The sequence below is a fragment of the Hyposmocoma kahamanoa genome, unplaced genomic scaffold, assembly GCF_003589595.1.
Source record: "Hyposmocoma kahamanoa isolate Upper Pololo Valley unplaced genomic scaffold, ASM358959v1 88, whole genome shotgun sequence".
In the NCBI taxonomy this organism is placed as follows: Eukaryota; Metazoa; Arthropoda; class Insecta; order Lepidoptera; family Cosmopterigidae; genus Hyposmocoma; species Hyposmocoma kahamanoa.
Window position 1 is genome coordinate 20,913,488 of NW_020654466.1, and position 26,466 is coordinate 20,939,953.

Consider the following 26,466-nt stretch of genomic DNA (forward strand, 5'->3'; position numbering starts at 1 on the left):
GAACTGGGTATAGTGATAGGGTGGGTTTGCAAGTTTATAATATTTAATTTAATATTCTAACACAAAAAAATATATACATAATAAATATAATACTATTCACCTTGTCCTTTTTCAACTCCTGAGGGATTTTAATCAGTATAAGGTTGTCACTTTCGTTGGTGACAACAACCTTGATCTTTTCAAGGGGGAGTCGATGCTTCAATTTGAAGGTCTTGCGACCAGAGGCGTCGACAACGTAAAGGGCCTTGTCGGACGCCAGAAGAGCTCGGTCACGTGGCTTGTAGCCGCGACGATCGAATTTTACCGCGTCCGTAGAATACTGAAAATGAATTCAAATTACATAGTTTCATATACCCTTTTTTTTAATTGCTTAATGAAATTGTTGTTCTTGAGCTTCATTAAAGAAGTATTCATCTCTGGACGGGGAAACTAATCACGTCCGTATAAATCTGTGGAAGGAGAGATACCCCAGGGCATCTATCATTCCGCTGTCGGAGCACCTTCCTCCTGGGCATAATCTACCTTGGCACACTTGGAAGTGTTTAAATAGACTGCGGATCCAAGTCGGCCGAAGCAAGGAGAGCATGTATTTGTAGTGTCTCTCCCTAGACTATGGCACATCTTTTGTCTTGTCCTGCGTGCCCCTACACTTGCACACGCGAGGACCTATACAACGCCACTGATAATGCTGTGTCAGTTGCTGAGTACCGGTCCTCACAAATATAAACGTCAGAGTCGACACGCTAAGAAGAAGAAGAATGAAGTTGTTTCAGAAGACAGTTCGTATCAGGTTGCTTACTTGTGTACGTTAGAAAGAGGAAATGCAATAGATGGTTTAATATATGGATGGATTTTGTAATAATTTACTTTGCAAGGTACCTCATTAAGGAGAAGGTGTAGTAATGCTATAAAAATGTCATTACAAAACAATGATACTCACAATGAGCTGCTCGCCAGTAGGCCAAGAAGGAGAAGCCATGAAGGAGTTCCTGAGGACATGAAGTTCTTTTGCAAGTCTTTCGGTGATAAAGCGTTCCCTTACGCTGGCGGGGTAACTGGTCTTCTTGCCTGCATTCAAAATATTTCCATACGATTAAGCTGACCCCCAAATGCAAATATAGTTCTCATGTATTTCAAGGTTGGTCGACAGCAAACATATCCCTTGGATCAAGTATAATATTGTAATGCAGAATTTTGCTAATTTTATTTATAGGAGGTATTAAATTGGTATTAAACTCATCAAAGGCGGTTGCGACAGCTGTAAACAATACAGGGTGTAATCGTTAAGTGTGCCCAGGTGATTATTTCATAAGTATAAGCGATATCAAAAAGTTTTAAACTCATATCGAAAGTAATGAGTAAATCGACGAAAACCTAATAAGTAAATCGACATCAATAACTTTTTTTAAATAAAACTAGAAATATCCAAAATTATAACGTTAAAAACTCCCATACATTTAATATGACATTCGTAGGGAGGCTTTAGTTGACCTACTTTAAGAGATAACAATAAGTTCACAGATAACAAAACTGCTATGAATAAAGTAATGAAACTGTCATATAATTGAATAAAAATATAAAGCCATAGTCAATTATATGTTCAAGTAAGAGTTGTCCATAAAAATGAATACAGCTAACATATTTTTTTTTATAATATCAAGTGGCGGGACGAACAAGTCGTGCACCTGATGTTAAGCTACACGCCTGTATATAACAGTTACAGTGCCCCCAGAGCTTTAAATTACAAAGATCTGAAGGGCACTACCACTGCGCCTGTCACCCTGAGACATAAATTGACAAGTCCCATGTGCCTGTAGTTTCAACAAATCAGCAATATATTTTTTTTATTGCAGACCGAATTAGTTTAAAAAAATCGGTATAACAGAAGTTGGTCAAATTTCATAAAAGGTTTTTCATACATATTTTCTAAAGATAAAGATAAATTTACTTCAATATAACTTAATATAATACAATACAAGTAAAATAAATGTAAATAAAGCCATTATAGTATAAATTATACTTAATATAAATATAATAAATATAATTCTTCACAGTAAAGTTACATTTTAATAATAGAAGCTAATGTAATTACACATTGCGATGCCTAGATTAAGTAAACGTGTACCTGTGTTCTATATCAGTTTATAACGTCTTGATATCTCTTATATTTATGGAATAATCACCTGGGCACACTTATCGGTTACACCCTGTATATCATTACAGAACTTGTAAATATAACCTGACTTACCCTTAAAAATTTTTTCAGCCAACACTTTCAATTCAAATTGCTTCTTATTAACTGGGCTCAGAGCAAGTCTGTACTTTCTTGATAGGTGAGCTCTGTACAACCTGTGCAGCTCCTTTGATGCTTCCTGACAGGTGGCGGGACATGGCGGCCAGGAAAGGTCGAGTACTTTCTTGGGAAGTCGGGTAGACAGTCGTTTCAGCCAGTGCACCTTCGCAATGCCGAGGAAGCGACGGTTCTCAGGTGTTTCTGGACCGTTGCGGGTGATGAAACCTAATTTGAGAGATTACGTGTAAGTCTTCGATGTTCGTTAAAATCATCACGCCTGAATTTATTACCAAAAAGGACGCTAAGAAACACAATACAGTCTCTTCTGTATTTAGAAATATCTTTTTCACCTTACTAGCTCGAAAAGGCTTTCTTTCTCATTAGAAATCTGCGCGCAAAATCGTTTTTTGCACGCTAGCGTGAAAAAGGTTTTTGAAAACCGAACTTGACGATGGACTGTGGTGCACCCATTGAATATATAACCAGAAATAGAGACGAAATAAGGGCCATATATTCGTGGTAACACATTAGCGATACAGCTCTTATAAATATCAACTCCCGTTTGCATTGAAATATAGACAGTCCAACTACTGACCTGTGTGTACGTCTCCGTATATTCCAAAAAATATTATGTATTTATTGTAATAAAGATAATATCTCTAACAATGCCGTGCTATTCTATTCGGTAGTGTGGGAAAAACAGCAAAATATCTAATTACAAAACAAACGTAATCACATTTCATCGGTAATTAAATATTAAATATGTAATTTTGCAATTTTCGTCCATTATAGCAAGCTCAAGTTAACTGGTCGATTTGAAGTGAAAAAGTTGACGACACCCATTGACGACACCCGTCACTTGTTTCGAACTTGGGCTAGCTAATCGGAGCGCAGTTGTCACAGTAATGATTTGGCAGAATAGTCTTCAAACAAATTAAATGACATTTCGTCTCTATTTCTGGTTATATACTCGATGGGTGCACCTAACTTTTTCTTTCGATGAAAAAAACATGATGACACAAAACTCTTTTCCGTTCACAATTTTTTTCTTTTTGACAATTTTATATTTCTGATCTGATTCAGTTATTTGAGGAGTTATTTATATGTTGTGCCTATTTTAACGCGCGTCCACAACTTTTTATTTTCTTTTTAATTTTATTTGTAATTTTCATTTTTAAATCGGCCATTTCGATTAGGGTCCACTAAAAACCAGCGCTGTAGCTCCGCCGCAGTATTTGCTGAGTCTCCTGGCCCGGGAATCGAACCCGGGACCTCGTGCGTGGCAGTCCAGGGTGGTCAACATTCAGCCACGAAGGCAGTTATCTTAGCTTCTTTTAGCTTAATCTCAGCTTCCTTCGCTTGCTTAGGTTTCAATACAAAAAACAACCTTGCAGCCTTGCATAACAAATAACTATATCTGCTTTGGGATTCAAATGAACGTATTAAATAAATAGGTACATCAAAAGAAAATAGTTCGTTTATCTTAAAACTAAATTTATGAATATTAATACAAAGATCGAACACTCAGAAAAAATTCCTTCGATCCGGCCGGATTCGAACCGACCGACCGGATCGAAGGAACTTTTTCTGAGTGTTCGATCTTTGTATTAATAATTATAACAAACTAGTGGAGCAATTTCACAAAAAATAATTGAATATCAATTCAATAAAAATTTAATTAAATTTATGAATTTAAATTTTTATTGAATTATTTTTTATGTAAAATTACTCCACTAGTTTGTTATAATTATTAATATAAAGATCGAACACTCAGAAAAAATACGCTAAACTGGAAACTATACAAATTAACAAAAAAAAATTGAATATCAATTCAATAAAAATTGAAATACTATGAATAGCGACATCTCGAGCCGTGACTGGTAGCTGTAAAGGTGTCTAACTGGGTGACGAAATATTATAGATTTCTCATAGATGGCGCTACGGCTAAAACTTCGTTAAAAAACTAAATACAAAGATACGACGCAACCACATAGAAAAATTCGTGAGGTCCGCTGGTTCGTTCGTGGCTTAGTTGGTATAGCGTCTGGCACGGTATGCTAGAAGACGTCGCTTCGAATCCGGCCGGATCGAAGGAATTTTTTCTGAGTGAATCTAGAATTTTAATAACTACATAAGGAATTTTGCACGTCTGATACTAAATATCTAAGTGCCTTCAGTGAGTACCTTTAATGAACGAACGAATAACTTGAGCAGCATTTTTCCTGCGCTCCTTCAGCTTCTGGGCAAGATACCTCCTAACCCACTTCTGGATGACTACGGCAGCCTCCTTCATTCGGAGGTACTTCTTCCTCTGCCAGTAACCCCTCCATCTGCTCTGGATTATGGTTGCAACGTCGTTCCTCTTTAATTGGAATGCATCTTCTGTTTCGAATAACGTTTTCGGGAAGCGGATGAAGATCTTAGTACTGTAAATTTCGAAGAGTCGGTTTAAGGTAAAAGTTAAATAATCTAACTAATATATAATAAGGAGGTATGTGTAGTGTTATTTATTCAGTAATAATAATAACGCATACACTCATAGCCCCACATTAGCCCTGTAACGCGGGTGCCATGGACACACACAGAGACACCCACAAATTACATCAAACTCACGCGCGGATATCATAATTATGTATTTGACATTAAAGTCGAGAGCAATAAATGTAGATCATCAATCAAACATTTCTCCCGGCCCCGGACATGAACCCGAGACATTTGCGTGGCAGTTCAGCATGGTAACCGTTCGGTCACGGAGGCAGTTTCAGTCAGTGATCGAATGAATATTTTGAATTCCTATCTACACTTACTTGCCCATTCTGTATTCTTCTTTTTCATACTTGAGGGCTGTCACCACCTTCAGGACTCCGTCTCGCGGGTGTCCTCTAAAGTTTGGCCATGTTTCTGCGCTCAGGCATTTGTACCTAAATTTACATATTACTTAAGTATAGAAATAATAAGAGTGGAGTAAAAGCTATTTGGGTTATATTCTTTTAGATGTTGGCATTGACGTAAATATGACTACCAAAATTTATAAAAACTAGTGACAATTTTTTTTTAATTTTTGGCGCCCAACACGGGTCTTGAATTTACCTTTCGAGGAAGACTTCATAAGTACGTCTGTAAGCGAAGCCGGCTCGTCGTACTCGCAGATTTTCCATCAAACCCAGGTATTTTACCTGGTGGGAGACCAGTTTGTCGTCGAATTGCACTGAAAAATACCACCATGTCGTTCGTTTTTATTCTGATTGCGCGCGCGACACCGCGATTACGTTTTTGTATAATTGAGTGATCTCAATTATCCATAGGAGATGACAACGAATGTGATCTTTAGCGAGTGTTTTATTTTGACCAAATAAAATTGATACATTAGGTATACTATGCTCAGTTCAAATTCAAACAATTCAAAGTCTCACAATTCAAACTTGTAAGACGTTCATTAATATTGACATAGAAACAGGTAAAAGTGTTTTGTATCATGCCTTTCGAGGAGGAAAGACGATGACAATAAGAAGAATATTAAGGATGTTATAAAACTGTTAAAAGAAATAGACCCAAGTTTGCAACACTAAGGATAGAAATGGGCGATGTGGTTTGACTATGTCGACGTCTCTAGGCCTCTAAAATATATCTATTTATACTTATTCGTTTTTTAGTCTTGATTTTGATATTTTTGGATTCCTCAAATGATTAGCAATTCAATAATTTTTCTTTTCTTTTGCTTTGGTCTTTGGTTAGGAATCTACGATTTTTAATCTAGATTTGCTTTCTGATACGATTCTTAATGTACTGTCTCAATTTTCGAGAGATTATTCTTATCGTTATTAGACTCGTCTATTCCTTCATCATTCCGATCAGGAGTTGATTTATTGTGAGCACTATTAATTAATTACTTGTATCCAAAATCAAAAGAATTACGCAATTTAGAATTTTCCCAGGAGTAAATATCGTATGCCTATTACAGGGCAACATTGGCTTAGTTTGGCCGGTGCAGAGGTGTCTCATCCACTTTATGGCCGAATTTACATTTAAAATTACCGAATAAGAGATTGAAGATATAATAATTATACAGATGTAGTACTTACTGGGCGTCTTGAAGTCATTAGGTTTGATGCATCTGATGTATGAAGGCTCCTTGCTGCTAAGTATCTTGATAAGCTCGTTCAACGAGTTCTTGAACTGGGTGATGGCAGTTTCAGGACGTTTCTTGCTGTGTAGTTTCAAGTCCTTATAAAGGAAAAATATTTATAGCTATTGTTACATTTTATTAATCGAGCTTCTAAAAATCATGTGACTTCTGGTAAGAAAACATGACACACTGTTTGGGCTAGAACTGACTTAACCGTTTGACCGTTATTTTCTAAAGATATATTACCTGGAAGCATTTGGCAACGGTAGAGTTGCCGCTGCTGGACATGAGGGTCTGCAGGTCTCTGAATAGCAGGTCATTGTTCTTCTCCAGGAAAGTGTTCACGCTATACGTCACCTCCCCGGCGTAGTGGACTATGCAGAACTCCTGGATGGCACAGAGAAAGATACTATCAGCAACGTTGGACATTGTGTCCACAGAACAATAAATACAGTAGAAGTGCTTAGTTTGCGTATTTTTTTGCCAACAGTTTGTGGAGTTCCGCAAAATTAAGCCCAGTCAGCCATTTACGTTTCGTACGTTATGGTCGTTTCAATTATCTCGCCTTAGAAAAATGTCTTATTTCGCCACTTTGGAGTGCAAAAATGATACTCGCACTTGTAATATTATCTATGGTGGTATTTATATTATTCATCATGAAGTCTTATTTAATTTAATGTTTAACCGTAATCAGTTTCTTGTTACAAGAAATGAAAGCAAACCTTATGCCGCTGCTATATGGTGGCTTCTTTTTCGGACAACTAAGTAAACATCTCGAATTCGTCGTCGTTTAGCTATTAAACGCTAGATGGCAGCACATTGATTGAAATTTTAATATAAAATAGAAACGTCGCAACTTGCAGTAATAGATATTGGTGGTAATGAACTTTCAACGATATGCCAACAGGGTAAACTTTAAATTATATTAACAGTCTAGAATTTGTTATAATTATTAATACAAAGATCGAACTCTCAGAAAAAACACTCAGAAAAAATTCCTTCGATCCGGTCGGATACGACCCGACGTCTTCTTGCATACCGTGCCAGACGCTATACCAACTAAGCAACGGAACGAAACAACGGACCTCACGAATTTTTCTATGTGCTTGCGTCGTGTCTTTGTACTTGGTCTTTCAACGACTTTTTAGTCGTATAATTATAACAAACTAGTGGAGTAATTTCACAAAAAATAATTGAATATCAATTCAATAAAAGTTTAATTAGTCTAGAATTTGTTATTTCTTTTTAAATTTGACACTGCGACTAATCATTGTCAAGATTTCATAGTGTTTCAAATTATGAAATGTGTAAGTTTTAGCGACAGCTGTTTGTGAAAGCAATCGAGGCTTGAGACAGTTCCATGATTACGTCAGACAATATTCCTTGCCCAGGTACCAGGCACCTATCCACTGGATGTGCTAACCCAGACTCTGTTCCTACCCTGTCTCTTTGCAGTGAAGATTTGCTACATTAGTCATCTTCAAGCATATCAGCGCCAACCTAACTATGAGTTGAAGTGATCACCATAGCCGAACACGATCGGATAGATAGAGGTAAAAAAGTTGATTGACCCTCGTAAGAAGAGGTTTCGCTCTTGTCTTAAACTTTTTAGTACGTAAGCATTTTTTGTCGCCGTCATTCTTGGTGACAGGGAAAGAACCTATCCACTGTTCAGACGGGTTTGATTTTAGCTCAACTAGTAGATAGCTTGCTTGTACCTGGGTAAGGAATATTATCTAATCATATCTAATTTATCCTGTTACGTGTGGGATACCTAATGATAATCATAATAGTGCAAATGTCAAGTCTTGGTATTTAAAAACATTTCATGTTATCATTTCGAGCCGATAAGTGATATCTTGCTGATATACTATTTTTGATAAAAATAACTAGAGCGCCAAATTATGACTTATCTATTGTAAAGCAAATTTATGTAAAATGTAAAGTTTTTTCAGTTTTAGAATTGATCGATTTTTAACCATAAAAAGTAATTATGACACCGTTTACGTGATTTATTTATGCTGGTCTGGGTTCGGCCACTCCTATATCTCATTCGCATCCCGGAAGTGTTATAATATGTAATATAGTGTTAACAATACGCTACAACACACATCAGAGTAGGTTATAATGTGAATTCTTTATGAAGCGTCTAGGTTTTTTTATGATATCAAGTGACGGCACAAACAAGAGCGCCTGGTGGAAAGCGACACGCCTGTGCACAGTGATCTGAGGGGTACTGCCTCTGAGCCGTCTCCGGTAGACATAAGTTGACAAGTCTCATGTGCCTGTAATTTCGCCAGTACCCTTACCCTTCAAAACCGGAACACAGTAATGCTGAAATTATTGCTTGGCAGCAGAATAGGTAAGGTATCAGTATTTCCCTGGACGAACTCTTTCGCAAGGAGTTCTACTGCTACTAAAATATCGATTATAGGCCAATTTGGTGGATTTGTTTTTAAAAGGTGTATTTCGTGATTCGCTTTGACCTTGAGAACTAATTTGAGCACGGCCATCTTTCGTTACGGAATACAATCTCTAACTTTAGGCACATCGCTGTCTGTGGAACTGAATACATTTATAAGCACAGAATCGCCTTGAGCCGCTCAGAAAAACCTATATGTATGCATTAAGAACGAAAAAGACCTCGCGCCTTAAACGCACAACGTTGTTTTCACTCTTATTACATGGATATAGGATTTTTCTGACCAGCTAAGTGATAATTCATGTCGATAAGCGTGGTGATTCCCTATAAAGTAAAACACGCGAATACTAAGTGGCGCCAGTGTACATTTCAAGCAAAGATGTCAATCTACTAGATAGATATCGTTGATTCCAACGGTCCTACAGATGGCAGCACATCAAGCTACACATTCCGTTGTACTGGAGGCGATATTCGAACAAGTGTATAGCTTGATGTTCTGTTGACTGTACATAGATATCGTTGATTGCAACACACATATTTTTAGGTTGTAGGAATTTGTATTTTTTTTGATAACTGCTTGTCAAGCTATCGGATTCCAGTAACCTTCACAAGGTCATCGATCCACAAACTTATCTTCTTTAGCGTTCTGTTCAACGAACAATGTGCGCCGCTCTCTGCGACTTGCTCAAATAATTCCGTTGTAACTAATATCTATACTCACATCACGACCCATTAACTTCTGTGTTCTGGAATCAACTTTCCGATGCGACTTGTAGTGCGGGTGGCCGCCCAGCTGCTGGTTTAACTTCTCCAAGAAACTCGCGTCTGTCGCTTCGCCTGGCCTTAAGCATTCGTCGTCCAGGACAGATATTATGCCTGATGGGTGTGAATGTGGCTTATTTTATGGACTCGGTAGTGGATATTCGAAGAATGGACTACTATTAACTAACTATTTGGTCGAACCTGAATTACATGTTATTATGTCTTATTTCAAGCGAAGTCTAGGTATAAATTGATAACCATAAGCATTTATAGTGAAGGCTATGTGGAAAAGCATTCTGTCAGCGAATATAGTTAGTACAAACCATAAACATTATTTTTTTGTTTTGTTTTAAACAAAAAAATAATCTTACACGTTATTTCATGTTCAAATAAACAAGATGGCTGACATAGAAATTCAAAAGTTCTACGTCTGTGTCAAAAATATCAAGATGGTGGATAGCAAATGGTTGGATATTTTTAAACTTTATATTATTGGCATCTATCGCCCTCAAAGAAATTTCTTAAAGTACACCACACCTAAGTATAGGCAATTGTATAAATTTATGAGTGATCCACCGAACACAGTTAAGATTTTGGACTATAATTACCCCTATGCTTGGCTTCAACAAGATCGCAAATTATGATGTTATTGAAGTACTCAACGGGCTCCCATTCGATGCCTTCGCGCAGGTATTCCTCCTGCTCTGACTTGAGCGTCAGCTGGATGAACAACTGCTGCAGTTTTTCGTTGCAAAAGTTGATGCAGAACTGCTCGAAGCTGTTGGGGAAATAGCAAAAGTATAGATAGACATTGTTTACAACTTAAGGTGGTAAAAAAGATACACGCAACGTTATAAATAAAATGTTGTTTGAACTCGTATACGAAAGTTTACGTGTAAAATATGTACAAGAATACATATGAAAAAAGAAATCTCACATACCTGTTTTTGGGGAAGATTTCAAATCCATAAATGTCCAAAATACCCATGACAGACGCTCTCGGGTCCTTTTCTTTCGGGTCCAGTGAAGTGTTCAATCTGGAGACCAGCCAGCTGAAGTGACGATCATAGATGGCTTTGGCCAGAGCATCACGAGCGTACCGGGCTTGCTCCTGATCTAAGGGGGTATTCACGACGTCACCACGAGCTTCGATTGTTCTGCTCGTTAATGCTTCGCAGAGTTTTGTTGGGTCCACTTGGAGAAGCTGTTGAAAGGGTGTCTTGGTTGTATTATTCATTGACGAAATGAGAAGCTACCCTACCTGTAGTATTTGGATTGCGCAAGAAATACAAGCGTACAGAGCAGTAGCAAGACCATGAATTTAGGTAAACAAGACACTAAAGTTTCAGGTGATGAATTGCAGCTCTGCGTTTGTGGTTTTGAAACCGTAACTTCAGATTTTCGAAAAAACGATTCTTGTTATGTTTATCTTGAACGAAATATTCTTTTCACTTAAACGCGATGAGAGTACGTTAGATTTATCAGAAAGATATAAAAGTGTAACAATCTGGAAATTAAACTATTTATATATTTCGCATAGATGGCGCTTCGGCAAAAAAGTAGTTAAAAACAAAAAACAAAAATGTGCAACAAGCACGTACAAAAATAAGGTCTGCTGGTTCGTTCCGTAGCTCAGTTGGGAGAGAATCGGGCACAGTATGCGGAAGGCGCTGGTTCGAATTCAGCCAGATCGAAGGAATTTTTCTTACTTCTCGTAGATATTAATAATTATAACAAACTATAGTCGTCACAAAATAATAGATCATATTTGACACATGTCATCGCAACGTAAATAGTGATGTGAACTGCAATATCGGTAACCAGTTTAAACGATTCTCACGAGAAATCGATTAAAAATTTTAGTCACAAGAAAAAACACCACGAATAACCAAGCGTACAGTCAACTTCCAAGACGGCGAAAGACTGCGCGGGCGCCGATGCAGAGTGACGCTAAATCGACATCAGTGTTGCCGTTTCAGAATTTGCGATAAAGAAAAGGAAATACAAATCTGACTTTACGGTTCTGTCTACTATAAATACTAGTATACTCAGTCTAATTTTGTAAGCACTTTAAAATTTTTGTTTTTGTAATTAAATAAGTCATTTTTTTAAGTGAAACCGATTTGACTCGATGATAGTCGGCGCGTATTGGTTACAACATTATTATTAAAAAGAATTATTTCTTTGTAGACTGAAGATGTAACTGTTTATAAGACGTTTCGGAGTAACCCAAAATTGGATTTTATTTTGGAATTCCTGCGAAAATAATACTTGAAATATGTTTCTTTCATAATGTATAGACCTTCAATAAAATTTATGTATTTTTTTAAAACCCAATAAGTTATTAATTGCTTATTTACTGTTTCGTTGATTGCATTCAACGTTACATACTATCGACTGGTTTAGCTGTCAAATATGATCTATTATTTTGTGACGACTTTAGTAATTAAATAAGTCATTTTTTTTAAAGTGAAACCGATTTGACTCGATGATAGTCGGCGCTTATTGGTTACAACACTATTATTAAAAAGAATTAGACTGAAGATGTAACTGTTTATAAGACGTTTCGGAGTAACTCAAAATTGGATTTTATTTTGGAATTCCTGCGAAAATAATACTTGAAATATGTTTCTTTCATAACGTATAGACCTTCAATAAAATTTATGTATTTTTTTAAAACCCAATAAGTTATTAATTGCTTATTTACTGTTTCGTTGATTGCATTCAAAGTTACATACTATCGACTGGTTTAGCTGTCAAATATGATCTATTATTTTGTGACGACTATAGTGGAGTAATTTCACAAAAAATAATTAAATATCATTGTAGTAAAACATTATGACATTAAATGAAATTCAAAGTTAAATATTACAAATGAAACAATTTTTTTTCGAATCTAAATAGCGTATATTTCTGTTTTCAAGCAAACCAACGCTTCGGCCTTTTTACAGGTCTATAGTCACCGCTGACTGAAGTCTAACGTTCTGTTCAATAGTATATATTTTATTCAATCAAGATCAAATGGGATCATGATCTAAATTGCTATTTCTTTTATGAAAAATATGTACATAGTTCTCGTACTTACATTACGCATACCATAAATCACATAAGGAAATAATTGTACATAAGTAGGTAAACTTAACTCATAAAATAATTTCTAAATTTAAACATGCGTCAATACTACAAGTTAATATAGGAAATGACTTAAGTCTGAAAACATTTTGAATGACTGTTTTATATTAAAGAATTTACATTGCCTGCTCATCGGTATTTTACACGATATATCACTGAGAGTATGCGATGGAATTACACGATTTAATTCCACCTTCCCCTTTCCATCATCGGAGTACTAGATGGAGGCTTGGATTCCACCCCTATGTTGTGTATATTCCAAAGATTGCGCATTTATATGGCGAACGGCTACGGAGTGGAATTCCCTGCCTGCAGACTTGTTCCCTGAACGTTATAACTTGAACCTTTTCAAGGCGAGAGTGAATAGGCATTATTTAGGTGTGCATGGTCCATCGTCGACCTCATCGTCAGGTAAGATGGAGATCAAATGCGCACTTACATTTGTATACACAAAACGATATTCAATTATTTTTTTGTCAAACTACTACTCCACTAGTTTGTTATAATTATTAATACAAATGGCTGGATTCGAATCAGCGACTTCTAGCAAATCGTGTCAGATGCTATATCAACTAAGCCACGGAACAAATCAGCGGACCTTATAATTTTTTTTATGTGTATGTGGAACATCTTGGTTTTGATTTTTAACGGCTTTTTACGAAATTTGATTTGCTGGCTTTTCCATGCACACGACTGTAAAATATTGTTGCGGGAGATGCAGTTCTATAATTTAAAACTTTACATTAAGCCCAATGTCACAAATACTTCTTAAATTTATTGTGATATCGGTCAGTTCCACACGCTATATAAATAATAAATATGTTCATTATCACTGAACAAATACGAGTGAATGTGATAATAACAACCATAATGAACATTACGTCAATGATTTGGCAGAACACAACAATGGTAGACGAAACTATGTTCATATTTACATAAACAGTGTACAACAATGGCCCTAGTTGCCCGCCTTGTGATACGCCATGCTATAATATGGCAAACAATGATTTTCGGTAAGCGTAGGCATCATAGTATTGCGTAGATTGTATCATAACGATTGTGATGTAGTATTGAGATAATTATGAGTAATTTGTAATATGTTTACAGAGAGTGAGAAAAAAATGTGATATTTCTTATTAAAGGAAGCTTACTTTTAGTTCTTATTACAACTACTATACAAATAGTAACTCTAAAAAAGGTCAAAATTCCGTTTTAAATCTAGATAGCTCTGATCGATAGCCTAGAAGCAGTTTATATAATTTAAACGGGCGTGAAATATAAGTCAGGTTATTTTCATAGTAGTAATACTATTCCAATATTGATTATGAGTTAAAATTATTTTCTGAACTTTGACTGACATGCGTGCCCAGATGACATTGTGTGTGACAAAGTAATTTATAAAGTAACGCTTCCTAATATGGGTAGATGGCGCTGATCCTAAACAAAATAAAAAAATAGCCGGTACTATCCATAAAAATCTGTGCAATAAGCGCCATCTAGTTGATTTGTTTGTTATCACTAGAAATTAGAGTAGCTTTGATAAACGGGAGCTTGGCAATGTAAAACAAATTAGTAAAAAAATAGCCATTTGGTACACGTTGCGACATCTGGTGTACCAAAAGGTACTAAATACCCGACTACGCGGTCTTGTATCTCAATTAGCAGTCCTCTTGTGTTCTTGGTCCCTGTTAGAACTAAAAGTAAGCTTCCTAGGTATGTTAGCTACATACCTAGGAAGTAGAATAATAACAATAAATGTATTTTTGTTATTATTATTAATATAAAGATCTTTCGATCCGGTTGGATTTGAACCAGCATCTTCTGGCAAACCATGCTAGATGCTATGGCAACTATGCCACGGAACTTATCAGCGGACCTTATGATTTTTTCTATGTGCTTGTTTTGCAGATCATTGTTTTTGGTTTTTAACGACTTCGACTTCGACAACTTTAGTACGGCCTATTGTAGAAAACTAACTTTTCTATATTGTCTCGGGTCTAGGTATTTGTGGTACTATCGTTGTTTCCGAATACCATAACACAAGTTAGTTACTTACTTTGGGATCATAGCAACGTATGTGATATTGTCTAATATTTATTTTTAATAAAAAAAACGCCTTTTTTGCCTTAGCGCCATCTGTGAGAAATCTATTTCTTCATATTCATATTAATTTTTTTTTGTTTTCGTATTTGAGAATTTATTTACACTAGTGTGTATTGTAAGGGTCGTAGCCGTGGGTTAGCTTAGCGAGAGGCACATTTCAATGAGAAACGAGGAAAATAATCATAAATAAAACTTTACTACATGTATTCAGATCGAAGCTTCTTCTAGAACAACCAAGATATTCTTTTTTTACAATCCTATTTTTTTATATAATTCTAAATACAAACCTACATTCATTCAGCCAGTTCCAATACAAATCATACTGCCTAGTCTACAGTGTCATTATTTATACTCACCTCAGCAACATTATTGCAGTTAGCATCATGCGACAATATCTCAGCGAATCCTTTGTCGTTCTGTACAAACTTGATGTTGCCGAGATGGAGCACGCTGGCCACTATGGCGAAGATTTCTCTTTGTTCATCTTCACCGATCTCTATGACCTTCATCGCCTCGCGGACGGTGCGGAATTGCTCAGCGTCGGTTATTTTTTGGCTTACTTGGCTCACCTGCGAGAAAATTTGGACTAAGTATCTAAAAAGTGGCAAGCTAATAATAATAATAATAATTTATTTTCTCTCACAGCAAATAAATACAAACTTAAGGCACAAAGTTAACAAAATTTATATTGTGAGAGCCAGGAGCTTAAACTAGGGTACCCCTCTTGATTGAATAGCTTTTTACTCTACTTAAGTTATAGTAGCTTATATCGACATATTTTACAATTCGTATATAATTTATAATTCGTGTTAGAGCATGCTCTTGTACTTTGCTACATTCTTTTCGTGTATGATAAAAAGTACATCATATGCAATAATCTAGAAAGTAATTTAGCTATTTACCAAATTTTATCTAAAGATGCTTACAAATTTGATCAATTAGTTTGACGTTCGACACGACGTGGGCTCAGACATAATCGATTAAATGTATTAGCAACAGACGATCGAAAACGTATTTTTTTAAAATCACACTGTGGAATTTCAATTAGTATAGAAGACTTACTTTAATCGAGTTTTTCGGAATTTACGTGCGAAATCTAAATAAATATAAATCTGTAAAATAATGGGACGTGTAAATGGGCTTATGATATAGAAGCAAATACAAATTTGTTCGATTTTAACTTTGATTTTTGACGCACTCACTTATAGCCATACTCTAGGGAAACCCTGTTTCGCGGATGCATTGGACAGTACACAGATAGACAACTATAAATTACATCCAAACTCACTAAAGAAATAAATATAAGCTATCGAGTTCTTAGGTTTTCGCGATTGTTACACATAGGAAATGAAACTATTTTTCCGGATTTACCTAAATCGCGTATATTTGTTTTTCAAACAAACCGACGTTTCGGGCCCAAAAATATTTTCGGAAAAATAGTTTCATTTCCTATAAATATAACCTATTCAAATATTTCTACCGGCCTCTAACCCAGGACCTGTGCGTGGCAGTCCAGCATGGAAACGGTTCGACCAATTTAGATTGGTTCGATTCCCAGATGGGGCAGTACTGTTGTTAGCATTGCCACTTTCAAAAATAATATCTTCATGAAACAAACGTAGATAGGAATCTACAATATTTAAAACACTTTCTTTTCAGCCTTGTGGTAATCGACACGCCTGTCCATACCAGGGGATCTACTGCCGCAGAAAGAATCTCCACCGCTTTTCGAAGTCGATTAAAAACATCGATTAGAGCAAATCTTTTTTTTTATTTTTATAATTCTATGTGACGGGAGGCAATTAATTTATTCATCGCTAAGAAGTGATAGTAACGACCGTCAAAAATCGGACAGATCTGTAGACACCTTAACCGTGTTGACTTAATTGATACACATCTACCTAACGTATTTATTTCGTGTTTGAGAAAAAAATTTAATAAACTTCAAACGACCTATTTAGGTCGGGCAACATTATCAAGTCCCAAAAATGCGTCGGCGTTGCCAAATTAAAGGAAGCGCCAATCGGGTTATCGCTTTGTTGTCGTTGATTTGCTAAAATGTATTATTATTGTCTATTCTAATTGTTTTGAAATTCCTGCGTGCATGAAATTTATTTAACACGTTCAACCCGGGAACAAAATTACATTATTTGCTGTCTGGTGGGAAAGATTCACACACACATGACCACCGGTGGTATTTCACCGTCCCATAAATCATAAATTATGTCAGGACGGAGCCGCCACCGGTGGACACGGCGAAATTATACTTTGTCTCTTTCTAATTCACCTATTATCTTAAGTCTTTGACCTACCAATAAATGGACGTCAGGTCCGCGCTAAAAATGTCCGAAAACATTGGGCATTAAATCGCACACAGAGCTTCAATCGTCAATCAATCCAAATGTATATTGTATAAATTACAAAAACATACAAAATAATCAAATAGCTAACTATACTGTCCTTCTCCTTCAGTTTATGTTCGATTTTCTATTATGTACATATCTAGTTATTTTTTCAAATAAATACTTTTTGTAACCTTGATTTTTTTACTCTTTTACACAATATCAAACTCTTGAGCTACAGTTTGAAAATTTGAATATATTTGAGCACAGGGTGGGACCGTTAGCACTTTCTCTCAAGGCGGTATGGGTTTCTTAGTATAACAAAAGTCAAGTGTTGTGTTGTGTTACCACCGGTGGTACACTACGCCTGATGGACCACCTTTCCGTGCTCCAGCGGTGGTACACGCCGCTTTGAACGTGTTAACATTTTTTTTGTAACTACACACTATATTACTAACATCATAAATGGATGCTAATAAGCTATTACTTATTGATCATAGTTTTTCGAAAGTGACACTTAAAGTTTTTCGTTGTTTTGATAGTTTGTTCTAAAATTTACCTGTAAAATAGAAACTTTTGCTGTTGTCATCTCAAGAATTGACGAATTGTTGTGATTTATTACTCTAATTCCGCAACAACACAAGCACAACAGCAAAAGGTTTCATTTTACAAGTAAATTTTAGAACGTACTATCAAAACATTTGAAGAAACACCCTCAATTTAATGACAATAATAATAATTAAGCAGAGCATACATTCACACACACACACATGCATACTATCCTTGCAAATATACTTTGTTAGGTATGTTATAGTTATTTATTGTAATTTTGTTAGTTTCATTGTATTACTAAAATTATTTACCGTAACTTCACTTCGACTTAATTTATTAGAAATTTAATGTAAGTTTAAATCATTGACTTAAACGTAGTGACATGTAAAGGAATATGAAAAAGCTAAAACGTTGAATTTAAATTGTAATGTCATCGCAGTACGTTCTAATTTTGCTTGCTTCGCTGTCAGTCGAACAAACGAAGACTAAAGCGTGAATGACGCTCTGTATACGATTTTAACGCCCTGTAAGTTCGGACACTTTTTAGCGCGGACCCGACGTCCATATAATTGTAAGTCAATGGTTTAAATGAATTGTTTAAATGAAAAACATTGTAAATGGCTAAGCAAGTTTGTGATTTAAGAATAGAAATCGGATTTAAAAATCTGTAAAGATTGCAAATAAATAAATAAATTAAATTAAATGGCCTTATTACACCAAGGTTTTTAACGTGAACGGGCTGAGCTTCATGCAGCGGTCATCAATTAGAAAAACCAAGCCACTAATACAAAAATTCAAGTTACAAAATCTCACCGAATCCGTAGTATACTTGTAGGCTTCCGGCCTTCCTTGCAGCTTCAGATACGCCAATAGTTCATTATCTCCACCAGACAATAGCTGATAGAAGATATGGAAGTTTCTCTCTCCAGACATCTGACTGACAACTCTGGACTTCTCTAGCAAGTAGTTCAGGATATGACCACCTTCTGGAGCTCCTTCGTAGTTAAACTGTATGTCCATATATTTGCCGAACCGACTCGAGTTGTCGTTTCTGTGAGTTTTAGCATTGCCGAATGCTTCCAGAAGTGGATTGCTCTGTAGCAGTTTGTCTTTAACCCTTTCGACATTGCGGAGATGGTTTGTTCGTGCCGCTATGTATTCCAGAACTTTCTTTGATGCTTCTGTTTTGCCTGAACCGGATTCACCTGGGATTTTTTGTAAAGGTGTTATAATTTAAAATGGAAGGAAGAGCAAAGAAAAGTCTGTCTACTTACAATTGCCTCGGAACATCATAGAAGCGAATTTTTTTAACGAAATTGTACAAAGCATTATGATCTTTATGGTCAATTGTGTAATGTATAAACTAGATACGGTAGCAGCGGGAATTCTCAAAACTGCGCGAGAATTCTTCGGAAGACACGAGGCCTGTCTTTTGGTTCGTATCTATGTTACTTAATTGACGTAGGTAAAATTTATATGCTATGGTTTTTATCAGTAGTAGAGCTCCTTACCTACTTACCTACCTATTTCTGCTGCCACGCAATAATGTGAGCATTACTATGTTCCGGTTTCGAAGGGTAAGGGTGCTGGTGAAATTACAGGCACATGGGACTTGTCAACTTATGTCTCAGGGTGATGGGCGCAGTTGCAGTGCCGTAAAAATTTGTGTGATTTAAAGCTTTGAGTGGTACTGCAACTGTTATGGACAGGCGTGTCGCTTACCATCAGCCACACGACTTCTTCGTCCCGTCACTTATTATAATATATATATATATATTATTATAAAAATATTAAATTATATATTAATATTATTATTATAAAAAAACAAAAACACGCTTTCATCTTGTTCCGCAGCAATGTGTATTGAGCTTAAAATTTATATATCATCAACACTAGAATATAGACTTTAAGGCTTTCGTGGTTATTCAGTAAATTATTATCACTAATACAGGTTTCTTACCACGGCATGAATTCTTTTTATGTTTTCGGATCGGTCACTGGCCATTGTCACATTCGGTGTTCTCAGCCTAATTACCGTAGCCATTGCTTTTTCTCGCTTAAAGTATCCAATAACATTGAAATATGAACAACTTTAAGCTTAGGTAATTATCAATATATCTAAATGGCATTAGAATAGACAACAAGTTTTCGTATTATTAAGATACGAATACTTTATGGAAACGGTAATTAGATCTAATTACCGTAGCCGTGGATACGGTAATTAGAAAGTACAAACATTTTTAAGAAAAATCATTATTGGTCGTAAAGTTCTCCATGGTCGCGGATTGACTGGCCAGTGGCAGATGACAGCTTTAAGAACAGACGTATCTATCTACCTTCTTTCGCTGTCAACGACCACCATGATCTCGATTACTTGGGGCGTTACCATTGTCACTCACTTTTTTTCGACAAACTATACTCACTGTATCCACATGCGAATATGAAGACGAAGCGTTTTTGTTTTTATTATTGTTATGTTATTGAATAGTTTCAATGCATCTTCACGGTCAATATCGGAAAAATAAAAATACCTCATACCGTGGTAAGAAACTTGCGATTAATGATAATAATTTAACATATAAAAGGTTGATAAAGCTCTCAAACAGGTATCACCTGTGTGCACCATCGGTAAAATAATTCTTACAAACTTACCGGAGATCAAAATGCATTGTTCTCTGTGTTCGTATACTAGTGACCTGTATGCATTGTCGGCAATCGCGAATCTGTAAGAAAAATAAGTCAAGCATAATTGAAACGTAACAAGTTTCATATTGGGTTCTTGGGTTTTCGAGATTGTTACACATCTGGACATGAAACTATTTTTTCCTACACATGTGCTTTAATCTGTCAATTACAATTTCGTAAACGCAAACCTTACATGACAAAGGCGCCCTTTTTAGTTCTGAATCAAAATTATATTGTCTATGGCACTCGCTACTGAACGAAAAATTCATTTACTGAAAATTTGTTCTGTACACAGAAATTGATTGGATAATAAATCGTATAAGACTTTAAAAAAAAAGTTGCATTTTTGCTAATGAAAATATCAAATATGACGCTACTAAATTGCTGGCTCCTGATTGGTTAAATTGGCCAAAAGTCGAAAAAGTGTCGTTTTTATTTTGACTTTCAATTATTTTGTGAAATCTAGTTTAAAGTGAAATAGGATAGTGCTAGCGTGCCTTAATCGAAGATTAAAACGCGAAATTAACGAATCTCGAACTAGAATACGCGTATCGGCCTGTTTTAAGGAATCCCGAGTCAATCCAAGCACGCCGCCTCAAATTGCCTATCCTCTTTGTGGCGGCCATATTTACAGAAGCATAATTAAACTTTATGTTTAGGCTGATGGCTTTGCCAAAACCTTAATAAATTAAAAAAAAAATCACTTGTATTCTATATCTTTGGTTTTTTGTTTTGTAGCTTTTGTTTGGATTCCATTTGAGTTTGTTGTCAAGGATTGTTAACAAAATATACAATAAATATAGTAGAAAAAGTATTGTATGCAAACATTAAATAATTAGTTCTTAAAATCCCGTGTCTATTACTTAGGCCACTCGGGATCTAAATGCGTATATTTATTTATTTTTCAAACAAACCAACGTTCCGGAACATTTCGTAAGGAATTTTTCTAAGTGTTCGATGTTTGCAATCTTACGTCGTATTCCAGAACTCTACTCAAAACTCAAGTCAGGACTTGAGTATTGCAGTTAGCACTGAAAATCATACTCAAGTCCTTGCCATTAGGGTCGTATTTCCAGTGCTTGAAATCATACTTAAGTCTGCTCAAGCTCTGACTTGAGCATTGAGTAGAGTTCTAGAATACGATCCTTACAATAATAACGCATAGAATGATAGTTTCATATCAAACGAACTGTCACAAGTGAGGCAAAAATCAAATTCATGTAGGTTAGTTTTAGTAGTAGGTTAATTTTCGGTTTTAGTGAATATTTATATAAAAATACAAGTTGAAACGCGTTACTTCCTTGTGGAATGTGATGTTAGTAGCTATTTTATGTTTGTCTGACGTATTTTTACAATCATTTACCGCACATTTCGTCATTTTTAGCTAAAATTCTGGAGCTGTTCGCGGTGTAAGTTGACCTTGAACACTGAAGGCCCACCCGCTCGTGTAGGCCCTTTGGGAGCGCTTCAATTTGCCTCACTTAGCGTGTGCGGGCTAGGTTTCTATGTGTTATTATTCTAAGGATAATAATAACAAACTAGTGGAGAAATTTCATAAAAACAATTCAACATCATGGTGGTCAAATATCATGACATTCGATAAACTTAAAAATTACAATTATTAAAACGACATTTCTAGTCAGCTGCTGGTAGCTGTAAAGGTACCTGGCTGAATGAAGATATAGATTTCTCATAGATGGCGCTACGGCAAAAAAGTCGTTAAACAACTTGCGTATTTTTTTATAAGGAATAAACATGACGTAAATAATAAATATGGCAAGTAATTACATGAAAAAAAAATTTTTCGCTTATCCTGATTTATATAGATGTTCAATAGTCACTGTAGAATAATATAATCGGTCAATTTTGTTTAACATTGGAGAATTTAAAACAATGTATTGCGTAGTTCAAATTCAATGCATTGTAAACTTTTAGAAACAATTAACTTTATTTTGGTCTAGTCATACTATAATATCGCGAAGTTGCTAAAGTTGTATAAATAGCTTCGCACTGTTTATAATAATAGAACTATGCAGTTTTGTAACAGGTATAATTTAACAATAGAAAACTTCAGTGGCATACATTTTCAGTCTTTCGTGGTTATTAATCAAGGCGAGGCATTTCAACGCGAGCTTACATTTTAGAAGGTGAGGTGTGGGTTAAAAATGAATATGAATAAAATAAGAACAGGCGGAGAAAATTTGACACAGATCCCATGTCCACAAGCTACTGATGACGACTGACGGGGCAGCATCAAACCGCTTGGCAATTTTCAAATTTTGGGATAAATAACAATGACCAGGCGTAAAAATGTTCCTTGGTAAAGCTGAAGCTTTAACTTTTTGAAGAAACAAAAAACACTTTAACTTACTGTCTTTTGTTTTCCATGACCTAACCAAGTCTCGACTTCTTGCAAGATTTTTTCTTACTAAGCGATGTTACACTAACGTAACGATGTTAAATTCGTATTTTTAACCGACTTCAAAAAAAGGAGGAGGTTCTCAAACCGAGTGTCTGTTTTTTTTGTATGTATGTTACGCGATTTTGAAAAAACTTGGCAAATAGATATAGTTATACAAAACATTTTCTTCTATATTAATTTAAACTTGGCTCCTGTTTAGTATCAACGCCTATTATGCTTTGTAAATTTTTATTCAAATGGTCGTACACTGATTTCAACTATCAATTTATGAATTGATGTGCAATTTATGGTATTTTGTTTATTTCTGCACAAAGTTTCGGATTGGACACAATGCACAAGCAACAACTGAACTCCGAGTTTTCCAGATTATATTTTCAGATTCGGAACGAAGACGGATCGGGGGTACAGTGCTCAAATACCCTTACACGAAAAACGAAAGTCAATTAATTTAATTTTTTACCCCCTGGGTTATATGCGGTGCTTACAACAACAATAATCAGGGCCGTCTTGGACGCCTTGGGCAACTAAGGAAAATGGGGCCCCTATTACTGTTATATGACAGAGGACTATTTTATTAGCAGCAAGCATGAAGAGTAGATTTTTCTAATTCCAGATTTATTATATTTGCTTTTTTCAGTTACGTCGCTATTAACTATATGTAAAAATTAAATATAATTTCGGGGAATCACATTGTAGATAGAATAGATAGACAGAGTTGGCCGTAAGGCCCCTTGTTCATTAGATTACTAAAAAAGATGATAAGTAAGTATAATTAGTAAATATATTTATAATCAGTAATTATCGTTTGATTTTCGGAAAATGAATATATTTATCGGTTGGTGACCTGAAATTAAAAAACCCGTGGTAGACCAATGGTTTGACCTACCGCCTCTCAACCAGAGGCCGTGGTTTCGAATATCGAATCAGAGATAGCGACACCATGAACACCGGTGTGCAAGTCACCACGAAGGTCCTCAAATGGGTTGATGTTGAATGACATGATGATCTGAAACTAAATAGGGGCTGGATCGCGTGGTCCAGAGTCCAGAGCACTTGCCCAGACGGGCCTGGCAATAATGAAAACAAAAATGATTATTTATTATAATTATTAACACAAAGATCGAACACTCAGAAAAAAATTCTTCGATCCGACCGGATTTGAATCGACGCTATACCAACTAAACCATGGAAGGAACCAGCGGACCTCACGAATTTTTCTATGTGCTTGGGTCGTGTCTTTGTATTTGGGTTTTCAATGATTATTTATTATGGCACAATGTAACAACACAAAACCATACTAAAAACAGTTTACATAAAAATGCATAGTAGATAGTCAGCGGCGAGGAAGTCACCTTGCTAAAGGCGGCCGCGGAGCGGGTACGCGAAGACGCAGTCGACGCGAATCCGCTCCGGCGCAGGCGGCGGGGAAGAATTGCTTAGTGAGGCCAGCGGACAAGAGACGGGGATCCTATGCCCGCATTGCACGGTTTTATCCGTTTGGGGGGATGGGTCAAGCGTCCAACCCTCCCCTTTAGCGCGGAAACTTTGACAAAAGGCAAGGTGGCCGCCGGGGGTTTTTAGTTGGTATCCATCGGAGGGTCAGTTCCACATAAGGCTCGACGGTATGCATAAAGCATTTCTCCCCGTTAAAGAAAATAGTGAATAGTCTAGTATGGTCAGCGTTGCAACGTCATGCCAACACGGGACTTACGTCAGCATATGCTGTAGTAGCCCGTAGAGTATTTTAATAGTATGTTAGTATTTTATGTTATAGACAGGAAATGTGTTCTAACAGGTAACAAACTGCTTATATTACAGCCTTAGAATAATAACGCATAGAAACCTAGCCTGCACGCGCCAAGTGAGGCAAATTGAAGCGCGCCAAAAGGGCCTACACGAGCGGGCGGGCCTTCAGTGCTCAAGGTCAACTTGCACCGCGAACAGCTCCAGAATTTTAGCTAAAAATCACGAAATGTGCGGTAAATGAGTGTAAAAATACGCCAGACAAACATAAAATAGATTTTAACATCACATTCCACAAGGAAGTAACGCGTTTCAACTTGTATTTTTATATAAATATTCACTAAAACCGAAAATTAACCTACTACTAAAACTAGCCTACATGAATTCGATTTTTGCCTCAATTGTGACAGTTCGTTTGATATGAAACTATCATTCTATACGTTATTATTCTAAGTGTGTATGTATATTTTTGAAAACGATGCAATGTTTTAAAAGTGGTTACATAATTATGATAAAATCACAATCCTAATCGTGTACATTTTAATGCAATTATAAATACATATATAACATGCATTGTATAAATATTTACGAAAATGATTCAGATACATACATGTATGACACCAGGACTATATATTTTTCATTGACTGTAGTTTGTTTATTTTTCTCTGAAATAAAAGTGTTCCTTTTTTAAAATGGTGTCGTGATTACTTATTTTTGAAATAGCACAAGGTGCATTTTTTAAATATCTCTAATTTACATAATTTCAAAAATGTGTGAACGTTTACATTTTAATGCACGCGACTGTATCCCACAATCTCGCGATTGACATTAATAGCCGTCGCGAGCACGCGCGAGCTCGTGGAATATCGTACGAGACATCGTGGATCGTGTTTCCGTTGCAGAGTTAATAAAGAGTCTATGAGGGAGCATTACGGTTCAATGTTACATCAACAAATATTTCAAATCTCGTAAACTAACCACATACACTTTGATCCTATAGTAAGTACCTAAAGCACTTGTATACCACAAACACCCAGATCCGAAAAAATATAGTAAACATAATTATTAATCGTTATTGTGAAGTGTACTGTTTGAATGCATCCCCTTTGCATGTCCCAAATTTCTATCGTAAGGCCGTCTGTTGCATATTAACTTATTGCCTTTATACTTAACTTTATCTAGCGCTATAATTTATCGCTCTTATTACATGAACATAAAGATTTTTCTGTCCGGCTCAATGCGAATTCGTGTGAATTAGTGTGGTAACTTCCTAAGAGTGCTGGTGAAATTACAACCACATGGACTTGTCAACTTATGTCTCAGGGCGCAGTGGCAGAGCACATGACGTCTTTGCCATTTAAAGCTCTTGCACGTCCCATCATTTCGTATCTTAAAAAAAACAAACGGGCTCGTACTAAAAGCATTCCCTTTAAGAGTCGATTCATTCTAAGTTCGAATTCAATTTTTTCCGGTACTATATGGTTCCTTTTGCCTTTTGTTTTCTCACCGTATAGTAATCAATGTATATCCACAATTTATATTATATATTATACTATATATTATTTTCAAATTTTCACTGTTATACTGAATCAACCAACGCCATTTGAGGCATTATAAACTCTTAACTGAATAGATTATTTTTTTGAGTCGACTTATTAAACTAGGCTAAGACGCTTGCCGGTTTATTGGATTTTACCTTCGGGCGGATTATTAAAGGTGAGTCATACAGAAATATCATTATAAATAATATTATTTATCGGGTCATAATCATAACTGTTGAATTTATCGGTTGATAAGCTTGTATCTCAATGATAGAGTTCTGAAAAGCGTACGTGTATGGTGCATGCATTGAGTGTGCCAATTGCAATTCTTGCTATAGTGAAG

General features: G+C 36.0%; 1 protein-coding gene across 1 annotated transcript in view; it reads right to left on the minus strand.

Annotated features, from left to right (window-relative positions):
* The window catches only part of LOC113235658 (myosin-IB), a 92,962-nt gene that overhangs the window by 3,098 nt on the left and 63,398 nt on the right, over window positions 1–26,466 (minus strand). The window contains exons 4-17 of the mRNA XM_026471486.1: window positions 20,385–20,455; window positions 18,546–18,937; window positions 15,195–15,407; window positions 10,545–10,807; window positions 10,212–10,381; window positions 9,563–9,717; window positions 6,666–6,806; window positions 6,376–6,517; window positions 5,384–5,501; window positions 5,101–5,214; window positions 4,478–4,719; window positions 2,249–2,518; window positions 941–1,068; window positions 101–319 (exon numbers count right to left, since the gene is read on the minus strand). Coding sequence (XP_026327271.1) covers window positions 101–319; window positions 941–1,068; window positions 2,249–2,518; window positions 4,478–4,719; window positions 5,101–5,214; window positions 5,384–5,501; window positions 6,376–6,517; window positions 6,666–6,806; window positions 9,563–9,717; window positions 10,212–10,381; window positions 10,545–10,807; window positions 15,195–15,407; window positions 18,546–18,937; window positions 20,385–20,455 — 2,638 coding nt within the window. The remainder of the gene's footprint in view (window positions 1–100; window positions 320–940; window positions 1,069–2,248; window positions 2,519–4,477; window positions 4,720–5,100; window positions 5,215–5,383; window positions 5,502–6,375; window positions 6,518–6,665; window positions 6,807–9,562; window positions 9,718–10,211; window positions 10,382–10,544; window positions 10,808–15,194; window positions 15,408–18,545; window positions 18,938–20,384; window positions 20,456–26,466) is intronic.